Genomic DNA, 23,771 nt, shown 5'->3' with positions numbered 1-23,771 from the left:
ATGGCAAGGAGAGATAAGACTGCTACAGGTGTAAAGTTACTGATGCCTTAACCACTTTGTTTTTCCTTCTAATAATCTGTTTGTGACCCCACCACTATCAAGTGGCTAGATGGCAAAAGTATAACACTTTCATTCCTAGAAATGTTACAGTTATGGCGGGAAACACTTGGTAATTATGCTGGGGTTATACGAATAGCCTAAACTGCAGAGCTGAAACACAAAAGCGATAATAATTTGTCTAGAATGTGAAATGCTTTTTGTGAAAGGTCGCACTAGAATATGAGCATATGCATATTCAATGCCCACTGCTGCCATAGAAGAATCCTGATCTATAAGTTGAAGTATAAACTTCAGTCACCACTATGAATGGGTTTGTGTTTACAAACTTGTTCAAATCTGAAAAATCTAGATTTACCTTCTCTGAGTGGCTGCCTGGAATTCTTTAGATAGCATTCGATGCCAGGTGTTGCTCCATCAATGGAAATGGTAAATGCTCTTGAAGGGACTTACAATAGGGTGCTAAATGTCCTTATGGTTTCTGAATGGATTCTACAGTATAACCCTCGGGAACTATCTGCAACTCATACCTGCCCATTGGTATCTGCGACCAGTATAGCAATGACACAGAATGTGCCTCGTAGGATTACTGCAGAAAATTAATGGAATAGGAGAAGGAAGCAGTCACTCCGAAGATCAGAGTATGTATCTATTCTTTTTTTGCTACATTTGAATTTTAGTCAGATGGCTTTCTTTTGAACTGCTTTCTTTAACAAAAATTCAAAGGAATTTCTTCCCATAAAACAATTTCTTATTAGCACTGTCGCTTTGCTGTGGTCGAGAAATAAGAGGTACATATAGTTTCACTTAAGGTGTTCAGTTCTAAGCTGGCTAAACTGCACATACACAAATATGACAGATGATTTCTATACCTCCTTCTGTTTTTTTGTTCCAGTGATGTACACAAGATGGAATTTTGCTACTTAATGCTTACTCCAACAAATCAACATCGTAGGGAAAATGTAAGCCTGTTGATTCTATCATCCTTCACAGATGTGTAGTGAGTCTAGAATGATGATGATAACAATAAGAATTATTATTATTATTACTATATAGTGGGGAAGGCAAGGACGCTTGACTTCTCTCTGGAAAAGTCTTTGTATTTGCAGATAGTGTGTGAATAAAATAATACTACTCATGTTAAGATCACCTGTGTACTCAAGGGTATAGTTTCATGTTATAAGGCTCAATCAGCTGCATTTTTTTCAGCTCCCCATAGCCATGTCATCATTAAGCTTCTTCCTTTCTGTCGTAGTAACCCATTTGTTCAGTGCAGGGTCTGAGTTCGCCTGTTCATTCCTAGACCCAAGGAGACAGCCTATTCTTTCCACTAATCAAGCAGAAATCGACTGACCCTTCAGCTTTTCTGAGGTGAGAGTTCAGCACAGCAGAGGGCCATCACTGTGACCAACAAAGCCCACAGAAGACAGTGGCTATATTATGCTGCTGCCTAGGGAGGAGTGTGCCTCTCTACACAAACCTGCTCAGCTAATTTGCAGTACAAAGCCAGTCCCCTACAACCTGATCAGCTGTGTCCTGCAATTTCCTTTAAAGTTGTTAAAACAAGGATGTTCATCCATCATGGAATAAATATATATATATATATATATATATATATATATATATATATATATATATATATTTAAACTAAACATGCCTGTTATTCCTCCTGAAGCCAGGGTTGCTGCAAGAGTGACTGTGGAGATTACTTTGTTGTACTATCCAGTTTTAGGAATTCCAGTTTGTTGAGCAGGGCAGCAGTTCGAGCCAACTCCTCCCTCAAGATAAGTGACCCTGCATATGCCACTTACGACCATCCTCCCTGCCTTACCCTTCCAGTGATCAAGCCACTAACCAAATGTTAAGTCCCTTGGAGCTTAGTTAGGGCTTTATCTCTCTAATATGCAGGGCCATTTTTAGGTAGAGAGTGAAGACACCACGGGGAAGCAGTACACGCATGTTTTGAAAGGCGAACTTGTTTTGACATTCTTTTCTAAGTCAAGTATATTATCATAAACCAGCTGACCGAACAAAAATATTTCACCTACATCAGGATTCAGAAGTGCTGCGCTTTTGCCTTCCTTATAAAACTGTTGTTCAGATCACACTGAACCCAAAATTCTTAAAGTAGCATCCATGGTACCATAAACATAATTCACTGTATCCCCTCCTATACTGTTTACTGCTGCAATTATTTTTTTCTGTTCTATGTGCAACATTGCTGTTAAGAATACATGGTACATTTTGTATATTATGCTTTATAATGGAGTTCTGATATGAACCCATAAGAAACAAACAGCTTAAAGCTCTAAATTGGACAGAGGAATAGCTTGGGATAGGCAAAGGGGGCGGCTACCCCAGGTGGAAGGTGGAAGGGGGTACAATGGGAAGATGGTGGGGCAATAGAATACTGGCATTCTGAAGTGAATGCTAATACCACACTTACAGCTATGGATGAAGTGTTGAAGTGGTCAGTATGTGGCACTTAAACTGCAGTAAGCTACTTGTTACCCTTGTAGCAAGTGGTTTGCATAAACAGACAAATTTTTTTTTGGTACTCAACATAAGAATTGAGGTGGGCACCAGGTGTCAGACTGGAAAACTACACAGAAAACAGACAATCAAGAATCAGAGGTTAAAGGAATAGTTTTCCCAGTAACAGTACAAGTTAAGGATAGAGTAACAGGATCAATTTTATCTAAAGGTGACTTATACAGCCTATCAAATTTTTTTTGTAACTGCTGGAGACTGAAAATTAGAATAACGTTTGTTTTTAACACATCTTTAATAATACAGTAAAGTACAGGGATTGTCAACTTTGTGAGAGGGAGTTTCACAATTTATCAGCACCTTTTCTCTTCTGATGACTACTCACAGGGCAACTATTAAATGCCACATGAAAGGTAATGATTCAAAGAAAGAAATATCGTCTGACGGTGAGCCCAAGAGTTGGCAAAAAGCTTTTTTATCAGAAATTCGTGAAAGAAGAAAATGAATCCGTGTCATACTGCAATCTTCTTTTCGCTTGAGGAGTCAGAAGATTAAGTTACTGCTTTTTCCTCTTGCTCTCTGAAACCCTCATGTGTACTTTTTAAGATTCACATTTCTGTTCTTTCCACACACTGACATTGGTATAACAAAGGAGACTTTGTAAGTCACTGATTGTTAATACACCTTCCTGTACTAACTTAAAACAATTCTTAGTGTAACAGCTAATCTAGGCTGAGAATACATCCTGCAAGCATTATTATAGGTTCATAGGTTGGTACTAGGCTATCGGCCCTAGGGCGTATACAAGCCTAGCCATAACATTAGATTTATTACCAACAAAAACTCCTTGAGTCAGCCAGGTCACAGAAGACACCAGAGCAGGTACTGCTAGACACGTGGCTGAGGTTATATCTTTTTGCAACACTGAGGTCTGTGAAGACAATTGTTTCAATTTAGACAACAATTCTAAGCCACTACTTCGTGGAATTATATGTAATTTAGTGCCCTCCTCAAAAGCTTAAGTATACGAGGTGGACTGTCATTTGTAAGTCTTTCATGGCTTCCCTCAAAGAGTCTCCATTACTAATCCTTGCTTTACTACCATATCTCTTTCCTCCTGACCATGACATTAGTCCATCAATTCCACTTAGTTAAAAATAGGTTCAAAAGAAAAGAATGAAACAAAGTTATGTTTGAGGAAAAATCTAACTAAAGACTACAACTACAAGACAACTCTTTACAAATATTCCAGTTAAATATCTTTGAAAAAATAACAAATGGTTTTTAAATGGGAGGCAAGACCCAGATAAAACTACTGCAGAGGCAAGGCAGAACTTGAAAAACCCGAAGCAGTGAGAGAAACTGAAGAAAGCTCCTTGCAACACTGACATTATATACAATACTCAACTCACTAACCTACCAATATTTGAAAGGATGCAGGTTCAAGACCAGAATTGATCTTCACAGGGACTAAGGCAAAGCTGAAATCTCTGGCTGAGAATGAAGACAGTATAAGTGGAATCCCCAAGTTATAGTTCACTATTAAGATGACAATCCTCAAAGAAAATACAATAGCCACACAGGTTAGTACACACTGGCATTTTGTAAACCACACTTTCATACAAAGTTTTTCAGTTTTTAAACAAGTATGCATTCAGTCAGACCTGTTTCTTACATCAGAAAAAGTAAAAGGAATAAAAATGAAATGCAGAATTACTATAAATACAACATGTTTATATCTAGCCAGACAGTGTACATGTCCAAAGGTAAATAAATGTGCTTCTCCACTGCCATAGGTGCTGAATTGAGAGAAACAAGCTTTAGTTAAAATTAATAAGGAAGCAAATTACCTGATAAAAAAACCTACTTATCAACATATGCTGCTTTTAAACATGTGTCTGCTGCCATCTGGTGGCTATACAACATAATGGTTAATAGCATGCCAAAAAGAAGGCATGAAAGCAGGCTTTGTTTCTCTGATCTTTTATACCATACACTGCTGCAGTATAACCCTTCAGGATGACTAAAATGCAACATTTAAATCCTGTTGCTGTAACATTGACAATGGTGATGCAATACAACATTACAATATCTAGCTGGTAAGAAATACTGCTTGCAGAAAGGCATGTATTACTTACCTTTCTTCCTGAAGCAATCATTACGGCACATCCTAGTACAGTAAAAATAATCATTATATAGCTGACTTTCACTCGAATTCTGTTTCTTGCTGCATCAAGCATCTCGAAGCTACAATAAATTAAAAGTGAAAAGTGTTTACCGCCCATGGTACTACAATGAAAATGTACAAGGTTCACGTCTTAACAAAGTGAATGTATTTACAATGCAGTTTGCGTGCATTAATATGCATTAACACAGCTAAGCACACCCTCCAAAAATAAATAAATAAAAATTCAGAAAAACAACCTGGTTCAAACATGCTTTAATAATGTTCCTTATGAAGTATGCTGAAGAAGCTCCCACTGCATTTAACTGTCTCACAGGAACAAAGGGTCTAACAGCATATAAGGGAAAAATGTGCTCTACAGTTGTGTAAGCATATGTACCATGACAGAAAATGTTCCAACAGGTCACTTTTAAAGTAGCCCTGTTTGAGTTAAATCCTTGCCAAGGTATGACTGCTTTCAAAGCTTTAGGGCACCTTCCACACACTCAAATTGCCACTGGCAGGAGTACATCCATATAAAAAGGCAGGCAGGTTACCACAAGCTTCAGAGCTTTTTTACACCAAGAATGAAGGACACAAACCTGAAAGGACAATACTAGAAGATGATTGTGATTGACCAAACAAAAACTAATGTAACTATATACACAAGGGTATAGGAGGGACGGGATGGCTACTGCAACAGAGTGCTATTAGAATATCTACTGATACATTATGATTACTTACAAAACTGTACTACATTTAACATTTATATAACTGTTGGAGTTGCCCGATCAACTAGGGTAGATTATCACAGAGCAGAAATGTATAGCAACGAGGAAAGAATTCAAGTTTGTAAAGCTCTGTGAAAGAATATACACAGGACCATGTTACTACTGCTAGAATACGTCTAGAGTCCACCCACTTTAAACAAGCCACATATGAAGCAAAAGCCCTGGTAGAATGGACCCTAACCTGCACAGACGTGGCTTGATATGGTAAGCATAGCAAAATGAAATAGCATCAGACAACCACCTGGAAGTTGTTTGCTTTGACACTGGTTTTCCTTTTTTCTTTACCCTCACAGGAGACACACAGCTGATCGGCTTTCCTGAAGGATTAGTTCTATCAAAGTAGTATCTGAGCTGCCTCAGGACAGCCAGAGTGTGTAGGATTTTGTTCTCATTTGCTTTTAGGTTCTGAAAAGAATACAAAGAGATCTGCTTACAGAAACTCTCAAACCACTTCAAGCATAAAAGGATTACTTCTCAAAGAAACCTTGTCCTTATGTAAAATGAGGTACGGATGACTCACCATAAGAGCTTGTAACTCAGAAACTCTTCTTGCAGATGTCTGAGCAATGACTAGGACAGTTTTCCACGTTAAAACCTCAAATCAGCCTGATGAATTTGTTCCAATGGAAGAAGTGTTAGTTTTCTGAGTATGAAATTAAGATCCCAAAGAGAAGTCTGGTGGATATGTAAAGCCTCTTTGAAAAACTGCTTGACTTGGGAAAAAAAAGAAAGAGGGGGTAGACAAGAAGAAATGGCTGAAAGTTGAATCTTGATAAAATAATAAGAGTGGCCAGAGGATAACAACTCAGCACAATCAAGAATCAGAGCAGGTCTTGAAAGGATCCTAGTGTTCTCATGGTCGCACGAAATGGAAAATCTTTTCCATTTGGACTTATATGATTTTCTAGCAGCAGGATTTTTCACCTCCTTACACACAACTTCAGAAAAAAAAGTGTTTTCAGACTGGGTGTAGCAAACAACCCGTCTTGTTTGAGTAAATCCAGACTGTGAGAAAACTTATGGTAATTGCCCTTAGCTAATTTCAAAAGAAGGGTGAACCACTGTTGTTTGGACCAAAAGGATGTCAGCACCATAACCTTTGGAAAGTCCTACTGGATCATTAGAAGAACCCTGGGTATCAGTGGAAAGGGCAGAGAGGTTTACAGGAACATTCCTGTCCATGGGAATAAGTGGAAAGGGTAGAGAGGTTTACAGGAACATTCCTGTCCATGGGAATAAGAAGGCATCTGTCTTCCAGACCTGTTTGCAAAGAATCCTGGTGCAGAATTTTTTTAACTGGTTGTTTTACAAGGAAGCAGATCTCTTTTGGGTGTTTCCCACAGTTGGATCAATTCCTGGAAGACTCAGGGTGTAGTTTCCATTGTGAAGGCCCGCTCTAGTCCTGCTTAGCTTATCTGTTACAACATTTTTCTCTGAGAGAATGTATGAAGCCTGAAGAGCCAGAATGAGCCAAGATGCTACCGCCCAGGCAATCACAGCAAGCATGCAAAGGAGATAAGACTGAGTACCCCTCTGTTAATGTACCACGTTACGATAAGACTGAGTACCCCTCTGTTAATGTACCACGTTACGATAAGACTGAGTACCCCTCTGTTAATGTACCACGTTACGATAAGACTGAGTACCCCTCTGTTAATGTACCACGTTACGATAAGACTGAGTACCCCTCTGTTAATGTACCACGTTACGATAAGACTGAGTACCCCTCTGTTAATGTACCACGTTACAATAAGACTGAGTACCCCTCTGTTAATGTACCACGTTACGATAAGACTGAGTACCCCTCTGTTAATGTACCACGTTACTGTGGCATTGAATGCGATAATTTGCAAAGGTCTTGGAGGCCAAAGGTGATTTAAGGCCTTAAAAGCACTGATAACTGCCAACAGCTCTTTGATATTTATGTGCTTTTGTCTGTCCTATGAGTTCCGCAGACCTTGTACATCTTCTGCTTTTGAAACTGCTCCCCAGGTAAAGTCTGAATTACCTGTTGTGACAGACTAAGAGTGAGGCTGAGGAGAGAAGGAGAGACCCGAGTTGTGAGATACCTGGTCCCGCCACCAAAGAAACTCCCTTCTGATAATACACAGAGCTGGAATCTGGCTAGATAAGGGGCGTTGATGCTGAGTCCAGACGGATCTGTGGTACCACAATACTATTTTCATGTGAAGTCTGATTAAGGGAATAATGAGTATAACAGAGACCAGGAAACCCAGAATTCTAACAAGTCTCTGGCAGAAGACTGAGACTGCCTTGAGATACCCAGGAAGATATTTCTGCACTGTTCTGCTTTATCCAATTGAATTAAATCTCTTCCTAGGGACAAATCATGGAAGACATAATAGAAAAACTAGTGAGTGGGAAGAGATAGATGATTTCTGCAGGTTTAGTTACAACTCCAGACTGAGCAAGAGTTTCATGACCCATGTCAAGGAATCCTGGCAACTGGAAAAATGTATATGAATGTACATTGTCAAAATATAGAAAGCTGTGAATGCCTTACAGCCTGTAGCAAGCAATCACTGGGACCAGGCATTTTGTAAATATCCATGATGCAGTGGACAGAGTAAAGAATACAGCAGAAAACTATTAATGTGAACCAAACACAGAAAATCTTATCAAATTCCTCAATTCCTTGCAAATTGGAATGTGGTTAATAGCATATTTTAGGTCCAATGTTACAATGAAGTGGCCAGAGGGAATGAGTGAGGGTCTGAAGGGATAACATCCTGAATTTTGGAATCTTGGCAAACAGACTGAAAAAGGAAAGGTCTAGGACTGGTCTCCAAGTTCTCTCTTTCTCTGGCATCAGAAAAATCCATGAATAGAGCATTTGTTCATATGAGGTAAGGGGAATGTACAAGTTCTATCACCCCCGGAGCCAACATTTGCTCTAGAATAGGAAGAAACTGGGACATTGGGTTTGCAGGATGATAAGGAATCCCTTGAAATGGGTAAGGGAGTCCCATTGCCATCTGTACCCCGATGGAAAAAGTGTCAGAACCCACTTGTCCAAGATAATCTGATGCCATTGTGAAAGAAGGAGGCCTAAAAAAGGTACAATTTGAAGGATTGCCAGGGTGGAAAGAAGGATGAAAAAAGGCAAACAGTCATTCAGCCTTTTTTGGATGTCCTTGTTTATGGGAGGGTCTTTTTTTCTTTGAGCCTTCTTGATGCTGCTTTTTGAAATTTTCCACATTAACACTTTGCTGGTACTGCTTACTCTGTTGCCTGGAAAAGGATCCTGAAATACAAAGTGGCAAAGTGGTAATTTGCTGGTGCTATGGTTTACAGGGTCAGGGGCTCAAGTCTTGGCAGAGCTGATTATAACCCCGGGGATCACGTCAGTTGCCCTGCTAGACAGGGGTCCAGGGAAGTAAACAGTGTGGGAAGAAATAACCAGGGAATTTTTATGGCTAGGCTTGTATAGGCCATAGGGCCGATAGCCTAGTACCAACCTATGAACCTATAAGGAAAAATCTTACTCAACTTAGAAAAGGTAGGATGAAAAATCTAAGTGACCCATATTATCAATTTCTCTCTCTTCAAATGTTTGAAGAACCTCAGAAACAGGAGTCCAAATAACACACACATCTTTGTCTAGGGGATATTTCAGAAGATCAGCTTTTAACAGCTTCTGGTTGGTTTTCAGAATATAAGCAAGCAAATCTCATAATTGAATCAGTATCAGCAGCTATGGAAATAGCATCTATAGAATCATAACAGCACTTTAAGAAGTGTTTGGTTACCTGAGAAGCAGACACAATTAAGGAATTTAATTAAGTTTTAACCTAAGAACAAAAATGGTTAATAATTACTTTTCTTGTGTTCTCAAAAGAAGCCAGTAAAAATTTTAACATGTGAGCCTGGCAGTTTAAAATTCTGAATTTTAAAACAGCAGAGGAATAAACTTTCTTCCCAAATCTGTCAAAAGTTTCCCAATCCTTGTCAGAAAGAATGGGGTTAGCATTCACAAAATATTTAGCAGTAAAAGGTTTAGATAAAGATATCACTACATGATCTGATTTGGTATTGGAAAACAAGAATTTATGTGTCTGAGGTGATTTATATAGCTTATCAAACTACTTGGAGGCAGGGGGAGACTGTCAGGTATTTTGCAAGCTGTTAAGTAAACATTTTCTAAAGTAGATATGCTTGTCTCTGTCAACATTTCATATTCTGCATACTAACTGTACGGAGGGGAATCTCTTGTTCCATCCATGCAAATGTGGCTTTGTCACTCCAAATTACAGTCCTATGGCAACCAAACAGTGTTCCTGGACAGATTGACACAGCCCCTCCCATTCTACTCAGCAGCTTACTTCATGTTGAGTGATGGGAGATGGTGACATTACGGTTATGTTCCTAATCTCACTCCCTGGTGCTTGATGTGAGCACCTGTATCACAGCAGGGAGCTAAAACACCATCTCATGGATGAATGCCACCCGAGAGACACACACATACACTTATGGCTACTATCACTGGATTAGGAGTGCCAAGTCCACATCTTTATAGCACTGACTAGTGTTAAGATCCAAGCCACTGCTCTTAAGGGAAAGACGTGCCTGCCAGTACCCCCCCACCCCCAAGAAGCAAGCCAGGAGCTCTTCTTTTCCTAGCCTCTTCAGCTAGCTCTAACAAGTGCCCAATCTGCTACTATAACTCGGAATGCCTGGGTCATAGTTAGGGCTTTATCCTTCTACACCACTGGGCTGTCTCTAGGTCAGTCAACCTTTATGTAAGTATTTACTTATGCATGTATGTGCACATTACAGACATGTCTGTATGTTGGTGCACACCACAGGGGTCGGCAGTGAGAAGAGCAAATAGTGATATTAGCAATTATTCTCTAATATTGGTTTTGCTGGCAGCCTTTTAAATGAAATCACATTGCAATGGAGTATTTATTTATTATTTATTTATATCTGGGTAATGCACTGATCAATACTCATCAATTTCAGGCTCAATCAAACATTTCACAAACTAAAAACACAGAAATGTAAGCAATAACAGTAGTCCAGACTAATTACATAGAAACAACTCTGTATATACATTCTAGTGAACAAGCATAGCGGAATGTATAACATAGCAGAGTGTAATGTACAATGTAGTAAAGAGAGAGAGAAGACACTCGAAAATGAGACAGGTTAGGTGAAAAGTCCAGTGCCATGGAGTTTGCTACTAGGGGTAAAGGCCGTTGGTGTGGCTTGTTACTAGTGTCTCAGGTAGTACGAGGAAGTTTTTTTTTCTATGAAGTCTAGCTGCAAGGGGAGTAAATGTGTGGAGTTGGAGTAGTCTGTAGAGTTGGGATCCTAAAAATTGGGAATATGCTCATACCCTGTTGTGCGATCCTGAAGGTTGGTGTGTGTGTGTATATATATATATATATATATATATATATATATATATATATATATAATTAGCAGGGGGTGCTGGGGAGCAGGGGGACATGCCCCTGCAAAAAATATAGTTTTAATGTCCCCTGTTTTTCTGTTTTTCGATCATTTTAGATTCGCTCTAAGATGTTCGCTCTTCTTCCGTTCACTTTTTTGAGTGTTCAATATTTGCTGATACAATAAAAAAAATATATATCTATATGCGCGCGTGTGTGTGTGTGTGTGTGTGTATATATATATATATATATATATATATATATATATATATATATATATATATATATATATATATATATATCTATATATATATATATATATATATATGGGTTCTATTGGCTTGGTCGACATCTGTTTAATCAACAGCATCTGGATGATTACACAGATAATCGACAAGTGTAAGAGATCAACAATCTGTGCGTAGGGGAATATTCCCTTTCCATCTTGAGTGTGAGATCTCGGAGTATGTATATATAATTAGTGCAGGAAGGGGGTGCAGGGGAGCTTTCTCCCCCCTGCAAAAACAATGTTTTAAAGTTGCATGCACTGTGGTTCTTTCTTGGTGCATGCACAGTATGTTGAAGTTTTGGTTTTTGACATGCAGTGGTTTACAGTCAGGATGTCAACATACGTGTTAGTTGACCAACTGAAGGTAAATCACACATCTCAGTGTACGGCAATTGATCTAGTCACCTAAATATCGATAGCCTAAATATTGACAAAAAAATCAAATGTTAAAAATATCTAAACACAAAACACTGACAAAACTGAAGTTACACCAGGGAAGGGAATATGCCCTTTCTTCACTATTGTGCAACCTCGAAGTTGGTATACATAATTGGCAGGGGGTATGGAACTGCAAATCCCCCCTTGCAAACACATTGGTTTGGGGTGTGGTAAGAATTTATCAATATTTTATGATTAGATATATTTAACCGTCTACATTTTTTGTCAGTAAATTTGCTGATAGTATTTAGGTGATTAGCTCAACTGCCATACATTAAGGGAGTGATATCTCTTTCTCTCTCTGCGTACACACATGCGTACTCGAGCGATAGCACACACACACACACACACACACACACACACACACACACACACACACATATATATGTGTGTGTGTGTGTGTGTGTGCGGTTTACTATTAGATTCCTGAAACTGCTTCGGTCAACCTCATGTGGTCAAAAGGCAGTTTTCAAGTGGGCAGAATGTTGGGACCAGAAAATGACTACACTACATTGAATGTGTAACGTAATTCGATTTTCTGAGTTCAGAGGGTGTGTATATGTATACATGTGGATGTGCACCATAGAGATTATACATATGTGTATATGTGGATGCAAAACGCAGATATCAATACATGTGTATGTATCTATGATACATGTATATGTAGCTATGTGAGTGCACACCATATTCTCTGTATACATATGTGGATATAAATCACATAAGAATGTGTGTATTTATGTATGAACATGGAGTGCACACCATGGTCTGTGTATGTATCCATAGATGTGCCCTATGGATGTCTATGTATAGCTATGTGAATGAACATCACATTAGTGCATGTATGTATGTGTATGTATATATATATATATATATATATAAATATATATATGTGTATGTATATATATATATATATATATATATATATATATATATATATATATATATATATATATATATAGATACATATATGTGTGTGTGTGTGTGTGTTTTGGGGGGGGGGGGTTGTATGTATGTCTGATGGTGCACACCACAGAGTACACACTGCAGAGGTCTGTGAATATGTATATAAGTATGTATGTGAGTGCAAAGCACAGAGGCCTGTTTTTATGTATGCATGTATGTGGGAGTGCATCACACAGGTCTGTGTATATGTATATACGTGGGGGTGTATCACACAGATCTGTGCATATGTACTTATTTGGAGGCACATCACAAAAATCTGTGTATATGTATGTATGAGTCTACTTCTGTTCTTTAAAAACTCACTTCTACAAACAACAGAAATCCGCGACCCACTTCAGCAAAAGTGCATTTAAGCGAAGAGGCTTGCCCCCCCATAAAACTGTGTTTCTAGTTCATGCATAATTTTTCCAGTCCGGCAAACTGAAACCCATTCCTCCACAACCCCACTACTTATATACACTAACTCCGAGATCGCACTAGAGTGAGGAAAAGGGTATAGCTCCTTATCCCCACTGTACCATGCTTCGGTAAACTGATTTTTGTGAAAGTGCACTTTTGCTTAAGTGCACTTTCGCTGAGGTGGGTTTTGGCCTTCTGTTGTTCAAAGAAGTGTGTTTTCAAACAACAGAAGTACACCTGTATGTATGTGGATGCACATCACACAGATCGGTGTATATGTACGTATGTGAGGTCACGTCACACAGATCTGTGTATATGTACATATGTGGAAGCACATCACACAGATCTGTGTAATATACACATGTGGAGGCACATCACACAGAGCTCTGTATATCTACGCATGTGGGGGTACATCACACAAGTCTGTGTATATGCACGTATGTGAGGTCACGTCACACAGATCTGTGTATATGTACATATGTGAGGTCACGTCACACAGATCTGTGTATATGTACATATGTGGAAGCGCATCACACAGATCTGTGTAATATACACATGTGGAGGCACATCACACAGAGCTGTGTATATCTACGTATGTGGGGGTACATCACACAGATTGGTGTATATGTACATATGTGGGGCCCACCACAGAGATCTGTGTAATATACACATATGTGGGGGCACATCATAGGTTCATAGATTAGTACTAAGCTAACTGCCCTTGCGAGCCATTTTAAGCCTAGCCAGTTATCCCTTCTGATACTCAAACTCTGCACATTGTGTTTGTAAGGCAAACACTTTAACCATTAGGCCACCCTCCCAACCCATGATCTGTGTAATATACATATATGTGGGGGCACATTACACAGATCTGTGTATATGTACTTATGTGGAGGCAAATTGTAGAGATCTGCGTATATGTACGTATGTGGGGGCACATCACACAGATCTGTGTTTATCTACGTATGTGGGGCACATCACACAGATCTGTGTAAATGTGTACATATGTAGAGTACATATCAAAAAGATCTGTGTGTGTGTGTGTGTGTGTGTGTGTGTGTGTGTGTGTGTGTGTATGTGTATAAATATATTATATATATATATATATATATATATATATATATATATATATATATATATATATATATATGTACATATGTGTGCGTGTGTGTGTGTGTGTGTGTGTGTGTGTGTGTGTGTGTGTATGTATGTGGGGGCACATCACAGAGATCTGTGTATATGTATTCATGTGGGGGCAGTTGCAGAGATCTGTGTATATGTACATATGTGGGGGCACATCACACAGATCGGTGTATATGTGCGTATGTGGGGGCACACCACACAGATCTGTGTAATATACACATATGTGGGGGCACATCACACAGATCTATGTAATATACATATATGTGGGGGCACATTACACAGATCTGTGCATATGTACTTATGTGGGGGCAAATTGCAGAGATCTGTGTATACGTACGTATGTGGGGCACATCACAGAGATCTGTGTATATGTATGTATGTGGAGGCACATCACACAGATCTGTGCATATGTACGTATGTGGGTGCACATCACACAGGTTTGTGTATATGTATTTATGTATGTATGTGGAAGGATTTAAACAGATACATTTTCTCTGTAGTGCAGTATGATACCTCACCTCTTAGTCTATCAGCCATGTATACATCATGGAACTGCTAAGCCAGTTTTAGGTGATGAACCATAAACCCCTGACTGGGTAAGCAATTTGCTATGGCTTGCAGAGGAGGCTTATTAAATTAACTGTAATTCATTAAGATCAACTGGGGGTTGCATTAAGCCAGCAAATACCAATTTCTACAATGGTCAGATATTTATTCTTTAATAAATTATTTTACAATAACCATGACTCTACTGCAACATAATCTAATCTTTGTTCTACTCTCCTTTAATTAATCATAAATGTGTTTACTCCCAAGTACTCTCTTCTTCATTGTACAAACCCTTATCAACTTTATAATCTCTGTCTCTATTCGTATTTGGAAATCACTATTTGCTGTCTTCATTTTACATATTTTGTCATTGCTGTTCTTAACTTTACTTCCACTATCCTTCCTTTTATCTGGTGGGCTTTTATGGGCCTTTTAATTTGCCCTCTTCTCGTGTCATGTACCAGCTGGACCACATTTATTCAAATTATTCTAAGCTCTAAACCTCAACAGAAAAAAAAGACTGCTGCATTTTATTTCAAAATACCACAGCTGCATCCTAAATACTTGAACATATGACATACAGTTGAGTAAGGCAATTACGTTAAGATCAGGTCTTCCAAACAGAATTTTTCCATAACTTTAACTGCAATGTTTGACGATTCACTTATAATGACTTCAGCCAGCTCATTATTTTTCTCTTTTTGATCATAATCCTTGATATCTATTTTTAAAAGTCGTTGAAAAATAAAATGAGAAATAAAACGTTCAGTTTGATATTATTCAAGAGCCTATCGCAATCATATTTAACAATTTACTAAAGTTTTTTACTGATGTTCCCAACATTACACTGGTGCTGATATAGAAAGTAAAGCACTAAGAGTGGTAATAGAAAATGGAGAGGTCTCTTAGCTATACTGCGTATCTATGAGTGCCTTGGTCACCAAGTGTCTATGGAACTCTGGCATGAGGTCAGGAAAGAAAAGCTCATAGGGTGGGTGAACCCAAATGCTACGATTATCTGAAACACAAGATGTGCAGGCACTGCCTTAAAATTAAATAATGAAAGAAAGAAAGAAAAATTGGAATTATTTTCTCAAAACATTTACTTTTCTGACTTGGAAGGAAAATAAGAAAGCAAGCAGAAGAGTTAACATATGTATACTCACTAGCTCAACAGGTAGTACACTCACCTTAGGTTAAGATGGCTGGGAGTTCTACTCCCACATAACATAGTTGGATTAATTTTCTAATAGTTACATTGCAGTGCAGCATAAGATGGTCATTCTTTTCTTGCATCATCCCTGCTGTCTCTTTCACTATATTCTTACAACTCTTTTTAACTTTTAAATTTCTCCTTACCGATTCCAAAAAGTCTCTTATATTCATATTTATACCATGTAGCTAATCTGATTTCCCCCAGCTGAGACTGAAACAGGTTCAATGGGATCAGCTCTCTATCCCGGTTAACAAATTCAAAATAAGTAAATAAATAAATAAATACTTTCATACATACATAAGTAAATTAAATATTATTTTTAAATACGTCCCAGTACTCCACAAAATTTCTACACAAGAATGTCACTGTTTTATGTTCATCCCATAATTGTTTATCATCAACTTTTAAATCCTTCACATTCATATTCAAATCATTTATTTTTTTTTAATTTCTTTTCCTTGCCGTATTACATCTACATACATTTAAATCCTAACCCATATCCTACTGTGATATGAAAATTCCACCCTTATTTTTTTCTCCCTGAATCTTTCTTAATGCTTCTAAATAAAATACATAGTCAATTTCTGTTTTAGTATTTGCCCTCATACATGTATATTCCCTCTTCTTTCTGGGTAACAAGTTTCCCACTTTCATCTCCTTTAACCTGTTAACATCATTAGTTACTTTGTTTTTGTTTTCTAAGATTACAGGTCATATCTCCTAATAAAATTACATCCATAATCACAATCGCATACAGCATTAAAAGCTTAGTCTTCTCTCATTTTAACTTCCATATTACAGAGTTTAATGATCCTACATAGCCTTCTTCCATTCCTAATGTCCACAACTCACACATGTACTGCCTTTACAGTTCTAAGATCTAATATTTCAATCTCATCACCTCTATATAACATTGTCATTGTGAAACATTGCTCAACTCCAAAATTCCACAACACTTTGATCCCCCATAATGCTTCTGTTTTTTTTCTTCAAAATTTAACCATCTGGCATTTAATAGGCATATAACATCTGCCATAACATTTTTATACATTGAAAAAACATTAACCATTTAATTTCAGTTATATTCTGTTTACATCAAGAGAAACTATTTTCAAGCTATCCATTTCATTTCTTTTCTTTTTTTGAATTCATGAATGTAATTTTCTCTTTTATATCCCTACCCCTTCTCTCAACTGAATTTCTACCCTTCACCTGCTGACATCTAAAATATTCCTGGCTTTGGTAAAAATCATTTTATATTTATTTTGTATCATCAGACCATCAACAAATTGGTCCTTCTTAATTCCATCCTCCTCATCTACTTTTTTCCTTTTCACTTTTCACAATCCCCTTCAGTTACATCTTCATTGATTTTACTCACATTTTCATCATATATAAAAATATCTTAATCTTGCAAATTTTCAGCAATGACATTCTGACTCAGATCGTGACTGAACATTTTTAACATTTCCATTTTCACTGCATCCCTCCTTTTTCCCAGAGTCCATTCAAAAACGTCTGTTCTTCTTACATTTGTAACATTCTGCCACACAGATTCTAAATAAATGTCCTTTCTCTCCACATTCAACTCATGTTCTTTTATCACAATGCCTTATCAAATGTCTTTCTTCTCCACGCAGAAATAAAAGTCCATGGTTCCCCAATAGTTCAACACACCTCTAGCACGTTTAATAACAGTAGCACTCAGTATATATTGTATGCTTCCCTCTTTTACTTTTAACACCACCATACACTATTTCCCTTTAGTCCACATTGCTTGGTTATTATTTTTTTAAATCAGACACACCTTCACTTTTTTAAGACATTCTCTAAAGCACTCTTCACATATTGGTTCTAAACTATTTACTTTTCTTTTTACTGATGTATTCTGTGTAATAAAAACATTATGTTCCTAAGGTATGCCCTTACATTATTTTTGCCCCCCCCCCCAAAAAAAATGAACTCTATTCTCAATACATTTTCAAAAATCAAGTCACAAAATGCCTCTTTCCCTAACATTTTAAAAGCTCTTACTTTTGTTGCTTTTATCCCTAAAGGCACAATAATATCGTCCAACATTTCATATCTGTCTACTGGCTCATCCAGTTTTGACTTTAATCTTACCGCTGGCTTAATTCTCCACTTACCTTTCTTTCTCCTTTATCTCATTATTTATTCTCCATTTCAACTACACCTGTCCCCGTAACTGCTTCTGAAAAAGTATTTTTGTTCTGCAATCCTTTTATCTTTTTCCTTCAACTACTGTACATTCTGACAATCTACCATTTTACCACTTTCCACATGCTCCACTAAATCATCTAATTTTGATGCTTTGTCGCCTGGCTCATGCTGCTGAATTATTTCCTGCAACATATTAAGTAACCCTCCCCCCATGAAAGGTTCTAGTTTTAACATTATCCTTATATAAAAGCTCTTCCACATCAATACTCTCTTCACTCTGATTAACTGCTTTTGAAACAAATTCAAAGAATCTTAACTTCTTTCATCACATTCCACTGCTTCATTAACCAAACTTGTTCTCTGCTGTGTATTCTCCATGCTAGCAACTGCTTCGCTCCGCCAAGCTACGACTGAAATAGGAATGGAAGCTTACAGTACATTACATCACACCAAGGAGTGGTGGTGCTGAAGACTTTATTAAAATATAACCAAAAATACATATAATCATAGAATCTAGAACAGAAGCTGTCATTAAAAAAGTAATAATTAGTACAGCATATAACGTACTGCATGATAACTATAAGAAGAGGTTAGAAAGGATTGGGAAGAGGGATTGCATAAGCAAGTCACAAAGAAACAATGGGAGAATATATGTATGTCCCCCAAATATGCAACAAAATCTAGAAGATTAGGATTTTTGCTTGAAAATGTTTACATAGACATTTTTATACCCCGAGTAGACTCTAAAGAATCTTTCCTCAAGTAGACAGCAAATGATAGAGGTATGATTGGAAAAAAAGAGGTAATTGGGAACATATTTTCTGGGAGTGCAGTGAGTGGGCAGACTGGATTCCCTGCAGCATGCAGTGTCAGAGATGCTGTGTGGGCAGATTGTGCTAACCAAGGAGATGATTTTTCTGAGCTATGATACAGAATCGGAGCTGCCTAGGCATGGTAAGGCCTTGCTGTGTCTAATAATGTCTGCTGCTAAAAAAACAATTACTAGATATTGGAAATCAAACTCTAAACAAACTATACTAGAAGTAGTAAATATAGTAACAGAGATAAAACTGTAATTGAGATCTTTGGGAAAGGATACGAGCAAACTACATAGGAAAATTGGGAATTGTAGGAATAATACATACAGGGGAGGAATGAGGTTTAAAAGCAGGCAGGACTTAAATGAGCTATGTAATGTTTGACTGAAAAAGACTGGGTAGATTATAAGTGATGTATAATGTTTGCAACTGGGAGTGTGTCAGTATGGTTTATGATATAAAATGCTTGCAACTAGGATTATGTCGATGTGGTTTGTTTTCATTTGTATAAATGTATGATAGCCTATGTAGTAAGTGATGGTTTAATAAAGATATTTCTTCTTTAAAAAATGCAGGAATTGAATAATTTATGCAATGTTGCTTAGGTTATATGATATACAGCAATACATGTGAAGTAGAATGTTTATGTTAATTATAGTGTGATTACTTTTATATGAATGTAAATTTGGCTACATCACAAGTGATACTTCAATAAGCGTGTTTGAAAAAGAAGTACATAAAATCACATGTAAAACACACTCACATCACTTAACAAAAATCCATATGCCAAATCATTTGATTTAAGATAATGTATCACCCCACCATTTAATACATAACCACATTCCATTTTTTTTCTTTAATTTCATCAAAAACTCATTTTTTATAAAGAACTTCATCAACATGTTACCAATCACAAATTCCAAACACAATAAAAATTTTAATATGAATTTCATGATCATTGTCTAAATTTACAGTTTAAAGTCTCATAATATCCATAACATAACATATCTAAATTAATGGGTCTACTGCATTTGGTCGAATTACATTTGGTCGAAAATGATTTCAGGCAGCCCACTTCACTGAAAGCTCATTCGGTCCAATTCCATTTGGCCGAAAATGCAATATAGCCCCTGCCCCACTGTAGTGCGACCCTGGAGTGAGAATAAGAAGTAAGGGTGTGTGTGGGGGGTGCAACTAGTTTTTACTGACGTTATATGTTTCAATTTATTTTAAATGGATACACATGTATATAATAGTGGATACACTGCAATTATGTGGAGGGGCTATGCCCCCCACATCCCCCCTTACTTTATATTCTCACTCCAGGGTTGCACTGCAGTGGGACAGGGGCTATATTCCATTTTCGACCAAATGGGTTTCAGTGAAATGCATTTTTGGTGAAGTGGGCTGCCTGAAATCATTTTTGACCAAATGCAGGAGATCCAGATTAACACATGATACATTCCCACTACTGCAAATGTCTTTACTATTAATCCAAATTTCATTTATTCTTTCATATTCAAGAAAAACATGGTCCAAGGACTCAGTTTTATCACTTCTATTAGATTTCCTTGCATCCACACATTTATATTTCATTATTCTCTTAACTGGTATTTTTTTCAAAAAACCACTATATAAAATATTTACACTCCCGACAACCTTCATACCTCCTCTTCCTCTCTCTGATAGTCACCTTCTGTTCTACAGATAAACTAAACCATGTATATAAATAAAAGAAGTCATTCATTATCCTCTTATCCAAACATTTCTATTACCTTCTAATTTATTTATACTTATTTTTCAAAACCTAATTTTATTAATTGTTTTATAGTTTCATTTTCATAACTTTTCTGTTTTGTTAAATCTTGAGAAAATTGCTAAATACTTACACCTAAATGTACGTTATTGGATACTTTTTGTTAATATATGTACAACACAAAATAAATAAAAATAATAAAAAAACAGATTAATCAAACCCAATTCACAAATTCTCTCTTATTATATGCAATTCTTCTTTTAATAGGGTTTAACCTATTTGACCATATTATATAAAAATATTTACTAACTCCTTTCTCACACATTCTGGAAAAAATGTAAACATTTCCCAAGTACTGTAACTTCCCTAAATAAGTTGAATTAATTAAATAAGCCTTTATCCAAATGTTAAATCAAAATCTGTCCACATTTTTTCTATTTCTTGTAAGTCATATAATACCTTTTCCACTGCTCATACGCCACCTTATTCTTCCAGTCTTAATTCCTAAAACCCTCATTTCTTTATTAGAAAAGCAGATATCGCCTCCCTTACATGCAACTCCATATCCTTTACTCTTTTCCCAGCACAAACTAAGACCCACATTATTCAAGTATTTTTTCAACACCTGCATAACCTTATTCACTCAATTCCTTTGTACACACACAACTACATTGTCAGCATAATGCAAACTTAAATTAATTATATTATTATACATAATATTGGCTTCCAAAAAACTGCACTCCCAAGTACAAAAACTGTATTCAATACCAAATGAAACGGTACTCATTAAGACCCCCTCATAACACCTCTTCTATCCTTAATTTCTCAACCAATACACCCGCTAATTAAAGTCAGTATAAAAGTCCTAGCATTCACACTTTTAATAACAAAAAAAAATGATGGAATTAGATACACCCTGTAAGGCTAAAATTCCCCATGGTTTACACTAGAAAATGTTTTTTGAACATCTTAGCCAATAATTAACCCTTCAACTTTATTTCCGTCTACATCTCATACAATTTCTTTAATTACATCCAACATTACTTTAATATTCTTAACTTTAACTACAAGCACACCCTGACCCATGACAATATATAATATTCTTTCACATCTATTTTGTACTATTAATGTCAACATTTTATAGTCCATGTTGCATAAAGTTATGGGCCTCTAATTCCTTTTAGCATTTCTCTTCCACATCATACTTATTATTCCTTTACAGGTTTTTCATTCCTTACTCCTTTTACTATCCATTCATTAATAACTTGCAGAAAAATACTATTTTCCAACACTTATATTTTTATAAAATCCATACCCCATCCCATCAAATGAAGAAACTGTATCCCCCTTTCCTTTTGCAAAAAATGTAAAACCTTTGAAATCTTTCAAACTCACTAATTTAACTAATACATTTCGCATTCATTTTTATTCACTTTCCATACTGCAACCTTTTCCTTTTTACTTCTACAAAACATAATATTTAAATAATCATTTACTACACTCAAAATTTCTCCCTTACTATAACAAATACTGCTGTTCATATCCTCCACTTCAACCATGATATTTTCTCTACATTTTACTTCTACACAAAAACAGATTAACTTATTTTTTTTCTCCTTTAGTTATGTTTTGACTAATACAAGCATCTCTCTTTTTAACTTATTTAAAGCACACAATTTTTTATAAAAAACTCAGCATCTTCTAAATTTAATATGTTGTTGTTGTTGTGTCTTTCGGCTTTTCCCGGTTAGGGGTTGCCACAGCGGAACTCCGGTCCGCTAATGATTGGCAGTAGATTTTTATGTGCTGAATTGCCAGCTCTGATGCACGACCTTCAATGAAGGTACAACGCCCATTCACGCATGTCTCCACATAGAAGACGCTTTAGCTGAGAATCGAACAGGACAGCGTCTTACTGTGAGGTGACAGTGCTACCGCAGCACCACCTTATATATTATCTTCCAATTTTCCCTTAAAAATGCCGTTCTTTCTTTATGCCCATATTTTTTACTTCTAGCTAAACATTCATATATTTTTCTTTATATACAACTCACCATGATTTCCAAAACACTTAAAAATCTTAAATGTGTTAAATGATCTTTTAACAACCTCTCTCTTTTTTTGTAATGCCAATGTTTTTCACATACCCCTATTAACTTCTTCAAACCCTTACTCTCAATCTTACACTGTCAGAAACTGCCCATATACCTACATGATATGAAAAACAACCTCATACCACTGCTTTTGTATAAGTATACTTTCTTCTCCTATTTATTTCCATGAAAAATATTTACAAATATCTTTGCAAATTCAACTATCTTTCCTTGCTTTTTACCAGATTTACACAAATTACAATCCCCAAACAATCATACCCATAAGAACTAGTGAACAAAATTTTAAATTCTTCAAAGACACTCTGAATTTATCAGATGTACAAACATAAAGCACTATAAATATTAATCTGTTACTACTAATCCTGCAATTTACAAGAAATGCCCTTCCAGGCTTAATTATAGCAATCTCAAAAATGTCTCCATCAGCAGCATTCCATAAGACACAAATTCTTGAAGATTTATCTACTCCTGAAATCCAAAAAAAACTGCTTTACTTCAAAGATATTCCATTTGTTTTTTTTTTCTTTATCTCTGAACTATGCCTTGTATAAGGTAAAAAAATACATTGTTTCTACATTTTACACCAATCAAAAAAAAACTTCTTTCATTCTAAATACTATAAACATTAAGAGATAAAAGTGAGAAAATATCCCTTACTTTTTTGTGCCACACTTCCTCATCTTTATTTTTTTTTTCTTCTTTCTACACTTAACCATTCTCCATGTAACTGTCTAATGAACCTTCTTCTTGGTCCAAGACACTCTCATCATTATACAAAACTGAAAAAATATTTTCATCAGGAACATTTTCAGAATTCATAACATTGTCTTCCCATCACTCTGAATCAAATATTCTACTTCTGATTCCGTTTCCTTTAATTGTTCATTAATGATTTGCTGAGAAACAAAATCAGAATCAACTTTACTAATAGTCTTCTTGACAGTTAAACTCTCCTCATTATAATCAAACCACCAAAGCTACTGCTTTTT

At 36.5% G+C, this 23,771-nt stretch overlaps 1 protein-coding gene across 2 annotated transcripts in view; it reads right to left on the bottom strand.

Moving 5' to 3' along the window:
• The window catches only part of LOC122807738 (protein FAM162A-like), a 219,315-nt gene that overhangs the window by 18,805 nt on the left and 176,739 nt on the right, over nucleotides 1–23,771 (bottom strand). For both annotated transcript variants that reach the window (XM_044078721.1, XM_044078722.1), the window contains one exon: nucleotides 4,686–4,794. In XM_044078721.1, the coding sequence (XP_043934656.1) occupies nucleotides 4,686–4,794 (109 nt within the window). The remainder of the gene's footprint in view (nucleotides 1–4,685; nucleotides 4,795–23,771) is intronic.

The sequence above is a fragment of the Protopterus annectens genome, chromosome 7.part1 (genome assembly GCF_019279795.1).
Source record: "Protopterus annectens isolate FY-2018-M chromosome 7.part1, PAN1.0, whole genome shotgun sequence".
NCBI classification, from domain to species: domain Eukaryota; kingdom Metazoa; phylum Chordata; order Ceratodontiformes; family Protopteridae; genus Protopterus; species Protopterus annectens.
The sequence above is the reverse complement of the archived record's forward strand: the minus strand, read 5'-3'. Positions and strand labels throughout refer to the sequence as shown.